This window comes from Bemisia tabaci, chromosome 8 (genome assembly GCF_918797505.1).
Source record: "Bemisia tabaci chromosome 8, PGI_BMITA_v3".
In the NCBI taxonomy this organism is placed as follows: Eukaryota; Metazoa; Arthropoda; class Insecta; order Hemiptera; family Aleyrodidae; genus Bemisia; species Bemisia tabaci.
The window spans coordinates 28,490,656-28,504,666 of record NC_092800.1 but is presented as its reverse complement, the minus strand read 5'-3'; the positions used below and the strand labels follow the sequence as shown (position 1 = coordinate 28,504,666).

Genomic DNA, 14,011 nt, shown 5'->3' with positions numbered 1-14,011 from the left:
TGCTTTGCGTCGAAAAATCATAGCGCCGCCTTGGATATGAACACCAGCGCTCTCTGGTGTTTTCCCCGCGAATCGAAGCGCGAACGCGAAGATCCCTCTGAAAGCTCGTCACAGCCCGCGCTCGTAGACGGGTTCCCTCTTGATGACGTGTCCATGGACTGACCTTGAAGGAACTGCTCGTGTTTTCCGATTGCGCAGTGGGTCGGGAACGTCTGCAATTTTTAATTTTGCTCCTTCTTCATACGTGATGAGCGATGCGAACGATACTGAAATTTTTTTGCGCCCACCGATCTCCATGAGTAATGACATCATTTTGGCACCCCCCCCCTCCCCCGGTTTCGCTCTCTTCTCAAGAAATCTACGAGGGTGGAGCCGCCAGTGGCGCGGCGTGCTTTGCGATGTATCGATTGATCTGTCATTTAAACCTATGGAAAAAGATCGATAGACAATAATCGATAATATTCGATAGTGGATTCTTTACCATAGCTTCAAATTGGGAAATATCGATAATCGATCTTTCACGCCTCGCCACTGGCTGGAGCAAGAGCAACTGGGAGCTTGAAGATTGAAAAGTAGAAACCTCCAGCACGCAGCCATGGGCGGAACTAGGAATTTTCTGGGGTGGGGGGGGGGCATAGGAGGATAAAGAACTCGGGTTAAGGGGGGTCTGGGGGACTCCCCCAATTGCAGAGGTGGTCTGAGGTGCCTTCCCCAAAATTTTTTTGAAAATTGGAACGTCTCGAGAGCAATGTCAAGCCAGTCTCAATTTCAAATTAAATGGAATTGAAGACATTTTTCCGACTTGTTTCTAAAAAACTACTCGGCCCCACACTTTTTAGACGCATTTTCAGGCTACCCCCACGCAAATTTTCATTTTCCAAACTTCGTGGATGTTCCGATTTGATTAAATTGTTCTCTTCTTTTCCTCTCATTTCGAAATTTCGCACTAGGGAAATGTAGAATTATATATTTAAAGTCCGGATTTTCTGGGGGATCAAATAACCACATTTACAACTCGAGGATGGGAGGGGGGGGGGGCACAGTTCGCCCCACATGGCGTTCGAAAAATGTTGGATTTTTCCTCATCTTCTTCAACATTTCTCAAAATTTCAATTTCATATATTCCTTTTAAAAAATTATCCGGTTTTTTTTTTTTTTTTTTTTTTTTTTTTTTATTCATCCAATTTTTATTTCGAAAATAACATTTCCCTCGACGCTATTCATCGGTTTTTCCGCCACTCTACGCCCCCTACCCTCATTTCAAAATAATGTAACTTGAACCTTCATAATTTCTCTTCTCTTTCTCTCCCCCCCCCCTCCCATTCCTCAGCGTTTTATTTTACGGATTTCGTTACCATAGATAAGTTCATAATTTCCTGCGACCAAAAGGCATTAGATCAGACCAACCAAGGCAGGTGTCCAAGTTTTGATAACACGCTTTCATACGTGTCAATTTTTCTTGGCGCTTCTCATACAAAAATTATGTGAAACGAAAGAGCAGGAGGTTGTTCTGAACTTTTCCTGGACTGACCAATAATAAAACTCGCTCGTGACTTTTAAAAGCGCGGTGTACGCTTTGGTGCTGACCACAGTGGCTCGACCGCCTTCAATTCTGAATATATGCAAAACAAACATCTTTAGAGCATGATTAGTTGTATCACTGCAGGCGTTAGCAGCCTCTGATTCCTAGTTGTTCTTTGTGTCACCAGAGAGCGTCAAGTAACTAAGATAACAGCTGATGACTCACCTTTGTTTACCCATCGTAATCAAACTTGATTCATTTTTTGTGCTGAGTGCAATATCTATTTTTGCTTCGGAGAATCGCAAGTAATTGGTAACGTGTTCAGTTCAAGTTTTTATACCTGATTATCATTCACCAAATAATTTTGTCCGTCTTCCGTAAGTCTTCACATCTCTGAAATTATTCCTGTGTTGGTTATTCTAACAAGTCCATCTATTATCTACCCAGAGCAAGCAGTAAAAACCCTTCATAATTTTTCTGTTCATCTAGCTGATCTAGCTCTTTTATCTCACATCGAAAGCCGCTAAACCTATTCAGCACAATGCATTTTATCAGTAAATATGAATCTGTAGTTAGTTGATCTTGGATTTGATGGAGAATTTTTTTCTGTCAGACATGGAATGACACCTAAATATCTTTGGAATTCCCATTTCCTCCATGTGACATTTCAGTGAGAGCAATGACTCACTCCTTCAGAATGTCTGCCTTTGCATCATAATTCTAGAAATACCCCTGGTGTATTTTAATTTTTAGTTTCTCCATATTTTGCTGTTCCGCCTTGCTCTGTGTTATTGTTTCAGCTAGGATTATTATCTGTTGTCAATCCATTGCAGGTAGGTATTTGAGACTTCATCTCTCAAATCAATTGACTGAATTGGACACCAATATCCTAAAATCTTGTTCTTATTATGTTAAATGTCAGTTCTCTCTGGAATTTGATCATGCTGATAGCGCCTACATTATATGAATCTCAATTACCGATACCATCATTTTGAAATGTACTTACTTACCATTCTTAAAAAAGTACATCTCTTACTGCTCATTACTGAAAATAATTCCTTGATTTATTGATTTTCAGGAATCGTTTCTCACAATGTCTTTGTACCCGTCTTTGGAAGATCTAAAAGTGGATCAGCTAGCCTCGGTAAGAATCGTGATTTTATGATGTATCTTTTTTTGAAGTTCTTAAATCTCAAGAATACGACTAAATTTTTGGTTAGGCTCACTAGATTTGTACTTAGGTACCCAACATTGTAATTTATTCATGTCAACATGGAGTTATTGTTCACGCAATGCCAAAAATTGGTTTTTACGTAAATTGGTTAAATTCACTCAGTCAATCTACGATTTTACCCAGCAAATTTTGCGAAAAACTTTCTGGCATTTGTTTACTATGTGTTTTTTAGCGCTGAATCGGAATCTGAACTTAGCTACCTTTGATTTTTGCCGCTAAGGCCGCCGTCTTAAAAAAACGTTGCCAAATCTAATTTTTTGTCCAAAAATAAAAAATAACTCGTTCCTTTTGCGTCGGACGGCAAAATGAGCTATTTCCAATGTTCAAGGGATCTCGCTACAAACTAATGAAAAAAAAAAATTCTTACTTATAACAGTGTCTGTACATATACCAAGAGCAATTTATCAATTTTCGTCTTGTTTAACTTTCTCATTTTCAGGCACAATACGCTGCTGCAGGCTATGGACAGTCGAACAATGCACATTATGGCCAAGTGCATCATGCCTCCGCGCCATCGGCTCCATTGTCCACTGCTCCAATGTATCCCACGCTTGAAACTCAGTCTGCTGGAGAAAATGGTTTACCATACCCTGTTGCTCCTACTTTACCCCCGCCGTACGTATCTGGATCAACTCATCTTTACCCAACTCTTGACGATTACATGGGTCTGGATGTTTCCCCTGAAGCCCTCTCTCAAAATATGCCCAAAGAATCGTTCAATGCTGTCATGACAGCTCCACCTGTAAGTATAGCACCATTCACTGAAAAGTAGTGAACGATAACAGGGTGTCTACCAGTCCGGAAAGTCCGTAAAAAGTATGCATTTTCTAAGGTCAGTCCGTAAGTACCTTAAAAGTACGTAAATCTTGCGAAAGGTCCATAATTTTTCGCATTTTGCGCTGTGCGTTCAGTTCGATCGCCTGATAATTATGCAACCCTCCGTGCATTGGCCGTCTGGCGCATTAGTACAATGTCAGCCCGTAAGAGCTCGGTTGTTGTAGAGGAGCGGAACAAGGCATTTCCCTCGATTTGACGGAAACAGCCGAAAAGGCCACGGGAATATCCGAAGTAAAGCGTGCGGCAGTGCCAAAATCGAAGAATTGCGATACGTCGCAAAAAAGTACTTAAAAAGTACTTAATTTTTCCCCAAGGCGAGGTACTGAAATTTTTCCTCAAGTACCTAAAAAGTACTTATTTTATTTTTGTGGACCTCAGTAGACACCCTGGATAATATACGTTCTATGAAAACCTCCCTTTGCATCTTGCATCACTTGGCATAGTGGTTGTAGCGTTGACTCTATGATTAGGAGTCTTGGGGTTTGATTCCTGGCTGGACGATCCAAGTTCTCCAACAATGGTTACCTGGAGCTAGTTGTTGAGTAGGGACTGAAGAGGGATGGGATTTTAAGCGCTGGATACTCCCTTCAGGGGTTCTATGCGGTGAAAAAAAATGTCCATTATTGCTCCAGCTACTGCTGATTGGCACTACTTAAACCTACTGTCATATCATTTAGCTTTTTGGTCTTGGTGTTGCAGTGGTCAAGGCAGTTTGCTGCGAGCACCGAAGCTTCAGGTACCATCCTGAGAAATGACGAATTTTTAAGGACAATTGAAGCATTTTATGCAATAGGGCGTCTGTGCCATGTAACGCCACGACGATTGCCCAACTAAGAATGTACTTTGCTACTAAACTATTTGTGTGGACTAGTTGGATAGATTTAGCTGGAAGCAGCCATACTGCATGTCAAGTTGCCTAAAATTCTCTCGCGTCTTATTTTTTTAACCCAGAACTAAACCATTTAACATCTTTTGAATTGCTGTGAATTTACTCCAGATTACAAAGAGTATTTACAAAAAAAATTTAAGTTGCAGGGTTACGTAGTTTTCTGTTTTAAAAATAAAAATCACTGGGAACATATGAGGCAATGTCTGATGTAGTCAGGCTGCTTTCAGTTAAAACTGTCCATTTTATGACTGTATATAACTTTGAGATGAGATTTTACTCCTGTAATAATTAAAGATAAGGACATTTTGCCTATCTTTCTTACCTAAAATGGACAAGTATGAAACTGCAGAGGAAGGAATGATAAACAATCAGCCTTACAAACATCAAGTTTCTTCCACACTAAATGACTTTACCTTCAGCAAGTGCTGATCCATTATTTAAATTACGTGTCTCAAGAATGGTTTTGACTCATTGGTAGAGACTACTGTATCAATCATGTATTGTTCTCAAGAAATTTTAAGGCTATCTTATCTCAGAGATTATTTTTATCTGACAATGAGTGTCGAACTCGCCACTCATCCTTTCCCAGAATATTTTTCTCCTTCTAAAATTAAATTAAAAACTAAATCTTCCTACTCTCTGTCCAATTTTGCAGTGCATGGATTCTTCAAATGCCTTTCAGGTTAATATTCTTGTAACCTGTAACTTATTCTTAAAGTCAGGATTGATGGAGCAATTTTGCATACTTTTTTTGTGTGATGTCATTATGAGAACAGACTCTAAGATTGTAGTCAGAAGTAAAGTGTAATTTGACTACTGCAAAAATGGTGTATCTTTTTCTCATTCAGTTATTGTTAACATTTTTTGTGACATCTGAATGAAATACATATTAATCAATTGTTCCAGAGTGCTGTTGCGACTAAGTCCCCCAACAATATGGTGGCTCCAATCTCAGGTGATTCTGCTGGTCTACAGCGCGCTAAAGTTACTCATGGGATTCGGGAGGTAAACATTCAAAATTTTATTAGTCTTAGTTGCTTATCTATATTAGAATAGCAGTCTGTGACCCTCTTACATAAATTTAAAATAGCCACTCTTGAGTAATTTGTGGGTCAAGGCAGTGATAAGGTTTAAGGCAATGATAGTGTTTGAGGTGATGATAATGTTTGAGGCAATGATATTGTATAAAAATTAACATTGTCAAAGGTATGGATTTTGATGAAAGAAAACTATTCAATTCACGAGAAGAGGGATACATATTGTACTATAAGATATTGAGAACTAAAGTAAATAAATGCTTATCTCCATTGCAACATCCAAAAATCTCCGATTAAATTTAATTTTTTCAAAAGGAACTATAGCATAAAATATTTTCTAAATATTCTGTGGATATTTTTAATGAAGAGACCTCTCAATGAATTCCATGAAGAACTGACGGCAGGTGGCAAATTTTAAAAAAATAAAACATGAGCGGAGACTGACAATGCCATAACTACAAGTATGTATTTTCAACCAGTCTCATCAATATGTTAATACCGAAGATGCCAATTTCTATTACTCATTATTTGGACTACATTTTGCAATTAGGAGCTATAACTTCTGGTCCGGTTTAAAGACGGTGTATGTACCATCATTTTCCCTATGCACATGAGTGTTTTTTCAGATGAGCCGGAATTTATAGCTCCAAATTGCAAAATGTAGTCCATTTCCCAAGTGCAATGAGTGAAATGGAATACAATTGAGCTCTTGTTTAAAATTCAATTTCTAATCCAGGCACTAACCATAAAAAATATAAATTCTGCCAGGATGTCACTAATAATCATAGTGGAATGGTGTCTTTTTATGTGTGAAAACTCCTGGGGCAAAGAACATAGTGAGAAAGGGTTTTGAATAACATCAGATAAGTTGGCAGTCGTTTACTTTTGACCTTATGGACATCAACCCTTCTGGGCACGGCAGCAGCCTCAGTCAATTCTTCTCTCTCTTGAGTGCACTCTTTCTCTTTCTGTAGAGGTTGAGATCAAGGCTCTCAGAGCTCAAACCATCAATAAAAACAAAAAGGGTTGAGAGAAAAAGGTAGGCAAGGAAGTAAAAAATAAAACAATTTTATTTCACAATATTATTTCTGAAAGGGATGTCCATTCAAAAAGTGGCAACAGGGAGTCTTTCTGGAAATGAGGGAATGCCTATTGCCTGAAAGGCTGTGAAATGATAGGGGACTGATGGGTTTAGGTGTTGCAGAGCCTGGAGGGCGCCGTGTAAGCGGCTCTTGTGAGAGTATGTATGTATGTGTACAAAAATTATTGAAGTTAGTTTTCCGTATTTATTTCTGTCTGATTTAATTTGTAATAACTATTTGCTTGATTTTTCTTTAGGTGGTCTTGTGCAAAGACGAAAAGGGGAAAGTAGGTATTCGGGTATGTGCAGTCAATAAGGGAGTCTTTGTTTGCCTGGTGGATGCTGGCTCCCCTGCTGCTAGAGTCGGGATCAAATTCGGAGATCAGATTTTGCAGATAAATGGAGAGCTTGTTGCTGGGTACACCATGGAACAAGTCCATGGTCTGTTTAAAAAAGCCCCTGTCAATGGTATCCGAGTGGTGTTAAGAGACAGGTAATGATCTTTATAAATGTGAACGTAGAATCTGGTCAAGTCTTAATCTGTTGCCATGCACCTTTTAGGGAAATCTATATTCCTAATCCATGACAAAATTAGGAGAATTAAGGTCGAAACTGGACAAAAAAATCCCTTGTTATTATTAGGACAACAAACCGCCAAAACTGTACGATCTGCAAAATTGGTATCAGGAGATGCAAAATTTGTAGTAGGAAGATACTTTTAAGCAATTCATGGTGCTTTCCTATCAGGAATAAGTGAAATAAAAGCCAGCAACTTACTTGACAAACTGGCTCTGTAAAGCTACTTTTGTTTTCACAAAGTGTTCGACAAATAGTTTCTAATACTAAATTAATACTACGAATGAATGGCACAGGGGTGCAGAAACTTCCAAGGGTTCCCCCAAAATAAATTTAGGTTCCCCCATTTTAAGTTTTTGCAGAATTTCGCCCGACTTATGAAGTAACTCGGTCAACGGTTGGGCTCCCTCAAAATAGCGCTGTCAACAGTTTGGCTCCCCCAAAAACAGCGCCGCGCTTGACAATTAAGTTCCCTCAAAGTAGCGCACTCAACAGTCAAGTTCCATCTATACCCTAAAAAAAAAGACAAAGAAAACGAAACTCCCAAGGTTCCCCCAATTTTTTCGTCCTCACATGGGTTCCCCCATTTCACGCGAACGGCCGGTCGCGTGGTTGGGAATTTTCTGTACCCCTGAAATGGCAGAAGTGCGAACTCACCGATCTCCGTTTGCGACGTTGCAGAATTCCTGTCATATTTTTATTTTTTCTTTGGGAAACTTTTCAACGCATTTTCTTGAAATTTTCCTTGATTTTTCTTCTCTGTAAGCAGAATATTCTTTACGAATTTCAAGCTATAAAGTTGGCTTTTTCCTATTAGGAAAAATGAAACAGGATCAGAAATTTAGAAACACTGCAATGGACATTCGTGGTTTTGCTCTTTGGCTATTGATATACACTAAGTGCTTCAGGGCCTCTATCACAAGACTCTCACACAAAATCTCATGTTGACTCTTCCTCTTTCAATGATTATTTTTCTTTGATTTTAGGCCATTTGAACGAACTGTAACTCTGCACAAAGACAGCACAGGCCACCTTGGATTCCAGTTTAAGAATGGTGAAATCATTGGACTAGTCATCGACTCGTCTGCAGCCCGCAATGGACTTTTGACTGAACATCATTTGCTAGAGGTATAGCTTATTCTCATGATCTCACAAGTCAACTGGTTGAAAAGCCTTTTCTTAGGGTGATCTATAAAAAAAGCCATACATTTAATAAATCAATTAATATGAAGAATGAAGTATTTCCTCATTTTATATTAATTACAAAGCCCCATTTTAGTGGCATGTCTTTTCCTTTTTGCATTATTTCTGTCGCATCTAAATCGAGGCCAGGTGAATTCCTAGACCAAATAACATAATCTCATTAAAACTATGTACAATTTTACTATTCTTTTGATAATTCCCAAAGTTTAAAGGGGCAGCACACAACAAAAGCTGATAAACTTCTCCCTTGCTTTACAGTCATCTAAGTACGAATTCGTCAATTTTTTTTAAACTTGCTAGGGAGGTGAGGGTTTGAGGATGCTTTTTATTATTTCTACCATACTGCATAAATATTTTGGAAATTCAGTATCATTAACTCGAAGCCCCAAGGTATAAAATGGCACACCTCCCGAAAGTTTAAAAGCAATTCTGAGATCACAGTTTTTTAGCAAAGAATTTCTGATGCACAGTTTTTTGCCCTTGTGAATAGGACAAAAGGCCATGTATGATTGGCAAAAAGATTGTAAAACTGTAGAAATGCGTATCTCTTCTTACAGCATTGTAGACTTTCTGTCATTCTTTATTTTTTAAATGGAAAACTACTCAAAATCATTCCTTGTTAACCCCGGTGATTTTTTTTCTCCATGTGAAGAATATTCTGTAAAAATCCTGGGTATGAGGTTGGTATGGCCTCCTTCTGAAGAATATAATAGGAATGTAGATTTGCAACACTGCAACTGAGATACACATGTTTCCTGTTTCATCGTTGATGTATGCATATGGTCAGTAGAGAATAAGGCCTTTAATTTTCATTTATAACCACTTCGCAAAAATTATTTATTCTATTGATGGGAAAAATATTGAGAGATATCCCAGCGGGAAAGAAACAATTCCTGATAACTTTGGACTGCAGCTTCATACCAGATTTGGTGGCCATTTTGAAAATAACCTTCTAACATATTGTAAGTTGTGCTGGCCTCAAAACGACACTTCATACTCTTTATTTATGCTAAGAATTGAAAGCTCTCTACCTGAGTATAATAAGCTATAAAACTCAGTCGAGCATTGTCATCACCACAGAAATTTTTTTCGACAAAAATTAAAAGGTGTAAATTTTCGCTCCGTGACGTATTTTACTATCATCTATCTTTCCGTCTCATTTATTTATTTTCTTTCTATTTTATTTTTCAGGTCGATGGTCAGAATGTTGTTGGAATGAAAGACAAAGAAATATCATCAATAATTGAAAAAGCATCAAATGTCGTGACCGTCACAATCATTCCATCTTATGTTTACAACCACATCGTCAAAAAGATGGCCCCTTCACTTTTGAAGACCAAGATGGATCATTCTGTCGCTAGTTTTTAAGTTTGCTGCAGCAGAAGAACTGACAATTTTAATCTCATTTTAATGCAGTAACAAACTACAGATTTTTTTTTAATAATGCAAGCATTTTTTAGACTGAGCTTGAACGATGTTTTTAATGAGGACAAACAAAAGTTTGTTATTATTATTCAAAAGTAAAATCGAAAGTAAAGTTTCCTCGAGTCAGTAATATTGATGAACTTTATCGGCACATTGACTTCATCGTTAAAATCTTCTATGAATATCACACTATGGCGAAGAAAGTTTGTTTTGCTGGGACTTTTTTTTAATATCTCATGATTTTAAGTTTATCTAGCACAATCGACACCCTACTATCTTTTCTGGGTACTCCTGTTTCACTCATTTTCAAAATTTTTAAAATCAAATCAGCCCATGCAAAAACGTTTCCTATTGTAAACTCAAATACCTTCTTTCTCGTCATACTTTATCGATTACCTATGTTGGTAACCTCAGAAACATCTTGGAATTACTCATAAGGCTCTTTGGTATAATGAGATACTGGCGAATATTTTGTTACAATCACCAGAAACTCGATCGTGAATTCTGGAGCATGGTATCGAGCATGGAACTTCTAGGGAAAGCCTTATCCATTCGGCACCTATGCTCAGTGTGCTTTGATAAGTGTATGTATTCATTCAATTTATCTTCTTTGCTTTGGAGATACCTTACTTTTCCAGGTATTTTCCGATGGCTCCTGTAGTCATTGGAAAATTACAACACGTTTAGCTTGGGAAACATGTAACCCTATTGGCGTCCGGCAAATTTTCTGTCGCTTTTTATTTTTGAAATGGATAACTAATTAACGCTATTTCACTAAAACTTCCATGATTTTTCCTCTTTAGAGAATATATTCTGTAAAAATTTATTTAATTAGTGCTCCTCTAAAAGAGTAAAGCAAGAACTGATAATTTGACTCGCTGCAGATGAAATATGTTTTCCAGACTTGTATTTTTAAAAAGCCAAACATTTGTATTAAAAGCTCGAGCTTTTTATCTTGAAACGTCTGTTAATGGTCATAACTGTATTTTAAGGAAAAATTACGTGGCCTGTCATCTAACTATGTTAGATAGTTCTGCTGTATTTCCTCAGTTTCTTGAGATTGCCAATCATGAGTCAAATCTAGGATCCCGTTTGAGTACTAGAATGTTTTTCCATTTGCATTCCAAAAAATGTCTTCAAGAACTTCAATTGCTCAAATGATAAGCGCGTGTTCAAGTCAGCTTGAGCTTGGCCTAAGAGTTAAGTTGATTTAACTCAATTAATGGGCATTGTATTCCACTTAGTCAAACTTAGAGCACCTAAATGTGAAAACATTTTTGAAAAATCACTCATTTTAATGCCCTTGATTTACACCTAAGATTACTTAATTACTTTGAGTACTTTAGAAGACTTTTCATATTTTTGCTGCCATTTTTTTGTCAACAAGTTAAACTTGTTCACTGCTGTAGGGTACTATTGGATTAAATATTGCGTGGCAAGCATCTTTTGTAAAATATTATGAGACTTTAAGGATTCCTCTAGAAAGTAATAACACCTTCATTCATTTTCTGCGCACCTTCAGTCATGAGTGACCCCTGCACATTCCTAGAGGCCAAAATAGAATTAAGAGGTTTTAATATGTAGCAAAATTGAACTTTCAATGAAAATTTCCTTTGGAGGCTGCCTGTAACCTTATCGGCAGTGAACGTGTTGAACTGTTGAATGTTTTTGACCTAAGCTTGAAGCATACGTATTACGTATGATTGTGTTTTTTTTCCTGTAGTAATTAGCACAATCCTCTCCTTAGTGTCTCCTATTTTGAATTAGGTTAATGAAATGGACTCAATCTCTTAAGATGATATAATCTGCCTCCCTCTGCTAAGTGAAACATTATATTATTTTGCTGTAAATTAATATTTAATTCAATTGTTCGAGTTAAATCTCTTCATTTCTAGCTAGATAATACTTTTTATTTATTACTTTACTCTCGTTACTGAAGCTGGAGGAAAGGACTTCATTAGGAATACCAAGAAATTATAGGCTGGCTCAAGGCGAAGATACACATGGCGATTAATCGCTGCGAGTATCTAGGCCTTTAGTATTAGTATTATTTGATGTGATGTTCCTTACATGGAAGAAAGCCTGAGTCTGATAGGCTTTTAAATCTAACTTTCTGTGTAGCAGTGTCCAGGAAAGGAGGACTGAAAAAAGAATATGTACACCTTCAAATCTGAGTTTTTAAATGGAAGTGTAGAGCTGTTGCTGTCTATGTGGTCTTATCTTTCCGGTCTGGGGGAATCACAAGCTCTCCTCAATTGCCTACTAGGTGTTGCAAAACTTCCATTGGGTAGTGGGCGTGCAAATGCCAAAAATTCACTGTTCAGCCCTGCTTTTTTCCAGATTGGCATGTAGAAAGTTCGATCTTAAAAGTTCATCTTCTTCAGAAGGCCATACAGAATATAATATGAAATAATGTAGTCTTTTTGTCAATTTAGTGCTGATTTCAGAGAATACAAATACAAGACATACGTTCTAATTTGTTGCCTTCTTGGTACATTTAAGTGCATAATATCCTCCAGTCAGCTTTTCATTCTCATTAGTTCTTTTATGTTTACCATTAATGTTTCTTTTGATTTTAATTTTTCATGTTTAGTTAGGTTAGTCTTAAAGGCATTTAAACTTGTTCTGTGGTTCATCACTTTCTTAAGATATTTAAGCATTCCATTCACATACTTCCAAAACATGGTACCGAATTCGTTTCAAGTTGAACATCTGAAGAACAATAATTTGGAGCACTAATTACCAATTTGCAGAGAAGTTGCTGCCATTAATTTACTTCCTCATACATTTAATTTATTTATAATTAGACTTTTGAGTATTAATGATTTAAGAATAAATTGTTTGCAATTTTTTCCGGCATTTCATTTTGTTCGCTGTGATTCCTAGCCACTGATCTAGTAACTGAATTGGTCCTTTAATTTTCCTCTAAAGTTTCCATTTTTCCTTTTGAAATCTTCACATATGTACTATTGACCAAAGATTTCTAAATTGTATCCCTCCTAAATTTTCATCTAAATTTTATTTAAAGTTGTATTTCTATATCTTGCTACTTATGTATGCTTAAACATGTGATTTTGTATTCAGTTTCTAAATGTTTGTATGTAGTTTATCTATTCTTAGAATTTATATTTATTTTATTATGATTACACCATTTGCTCTAAGCAAAGAAAATCCATCTTTTCTTTTATTTCTCTATGTTCTAAATATCCTCATCTTATAAGCTGAAAATCCTTTATCCAGAAACGAGGTGGAACTTAAAAGGAGTTGTTCAAAATATGTACGGTGGGAGATCTAGAGCCATGCAAGCCTTGAATTTGAATCTGAACTAGACATTTACACTGAAATCAAAGGTAGTCAATCTTTTTTAAACCTTCAAAAGAGGCTTTTCTGTTTCCTCTTAGATATGATCCAGTTTTCGGGAATGATACATGCAATGTCAAAATCTAATCAGAGATAGAACAACCTCTCTAAACCTCACTTCATAAAAATAATTTGGCCACAAATCATCTTTTCACTGCTCTTGTGCATATCTTGTTGACTGGTGACTGAGCTGGACCGAGTTTTATAGAAAGGTATCAAGTTTGAACCAAAAAAGAGACGTTTCTTTCTTTTTCTTTTAACCAACAATACAAATATATTTATTCAAAATAAGAAAACATTATCATCATCAACAATAAAAACTTAAATTATGAAATAAAAATTACTAACAAATATTCCTGATGAATACAAAATGATATTCGAACAGACGGACTGCATTTTACGATTAGGAACTACGATTTCTGTCTCAGTTTAGAAACAACGTATTTACCACTTGTTTCCGTATGTATATAAGTGTTTTTACAGATTAGCCAGAAATTGTGGTTCTTAATTGCAAAATGAAGTCCAGATTTAACCGTAATAACCTCAACGCATTCCTTCTTGCATACTTTTTTTCATGTTTTATTTATTAATGTCATTAAAATTGTGATCAAGAAGATTGTCCTTACGAAATTATAATTGTCGCATGGTTCTTTGTTCCAAGAATAGCATATCAGAGAAACTTGGGCAGTGTCTGGTGTAGTTGCGCTGATTCCGATTTAATCTTGTCGGTAAACTTGTTACACAGGCATTTTAACATTGGAATATAGAAAATAAAAAATAAATTGAAAACAGAAAAAGTTAGGATAAAAGGTGAGTACAGAAGTGATGTTCCCCTCCTAAAAATATC

The 14,011-nt window shown here is 36.7% G+C and overlaps 1 protein-coding gene across 2 annotated transcripts; it reads left to right on the top strand.

Annotated features, from left to right (window-relative positions):
- The first annotated feature begins 1,742 nt into the window (after positions 1-1,742).
- Positions 1,743-12,975, top strand: LOC140225325 (syntenin-1-like). Of its 2 annotated transcripts, none has more exons than XM_072303842.1 (7): positions 1,743-1,899; positions 2,601-2,666; positions 3,196-3,498; positions 5,389-5,487; positions 6,858-7,093; positions 8,163-8,304; positions 9,571-12,975. In XM_072303842.1, the coding sequence occupies exons 2-7, from the start codon at positions 2,616-2,618 to the stop codon at positions 9,745-9,747; spliced, it is 1,008 nt and encodes a 335-aa protein (XP_072159943.1). In that variant the 5' UTR covers positions 1,743-1,899; positions 2,601-2,615; the 3' UTR covers positions 9,748-12,975. The 2 variants fall into 2 exon arrangements, with proteins under 2 accessions (XP_072159943.1, XP_072159945.1); XM_072303844.1 differs by lacking the exon at positions 1,743-1,899 and adding an exon at positions 2,111-2,355.
- The last annotated feature ends 1,036 nt before the right edge of the window (positions 12,976-14,011 follow it).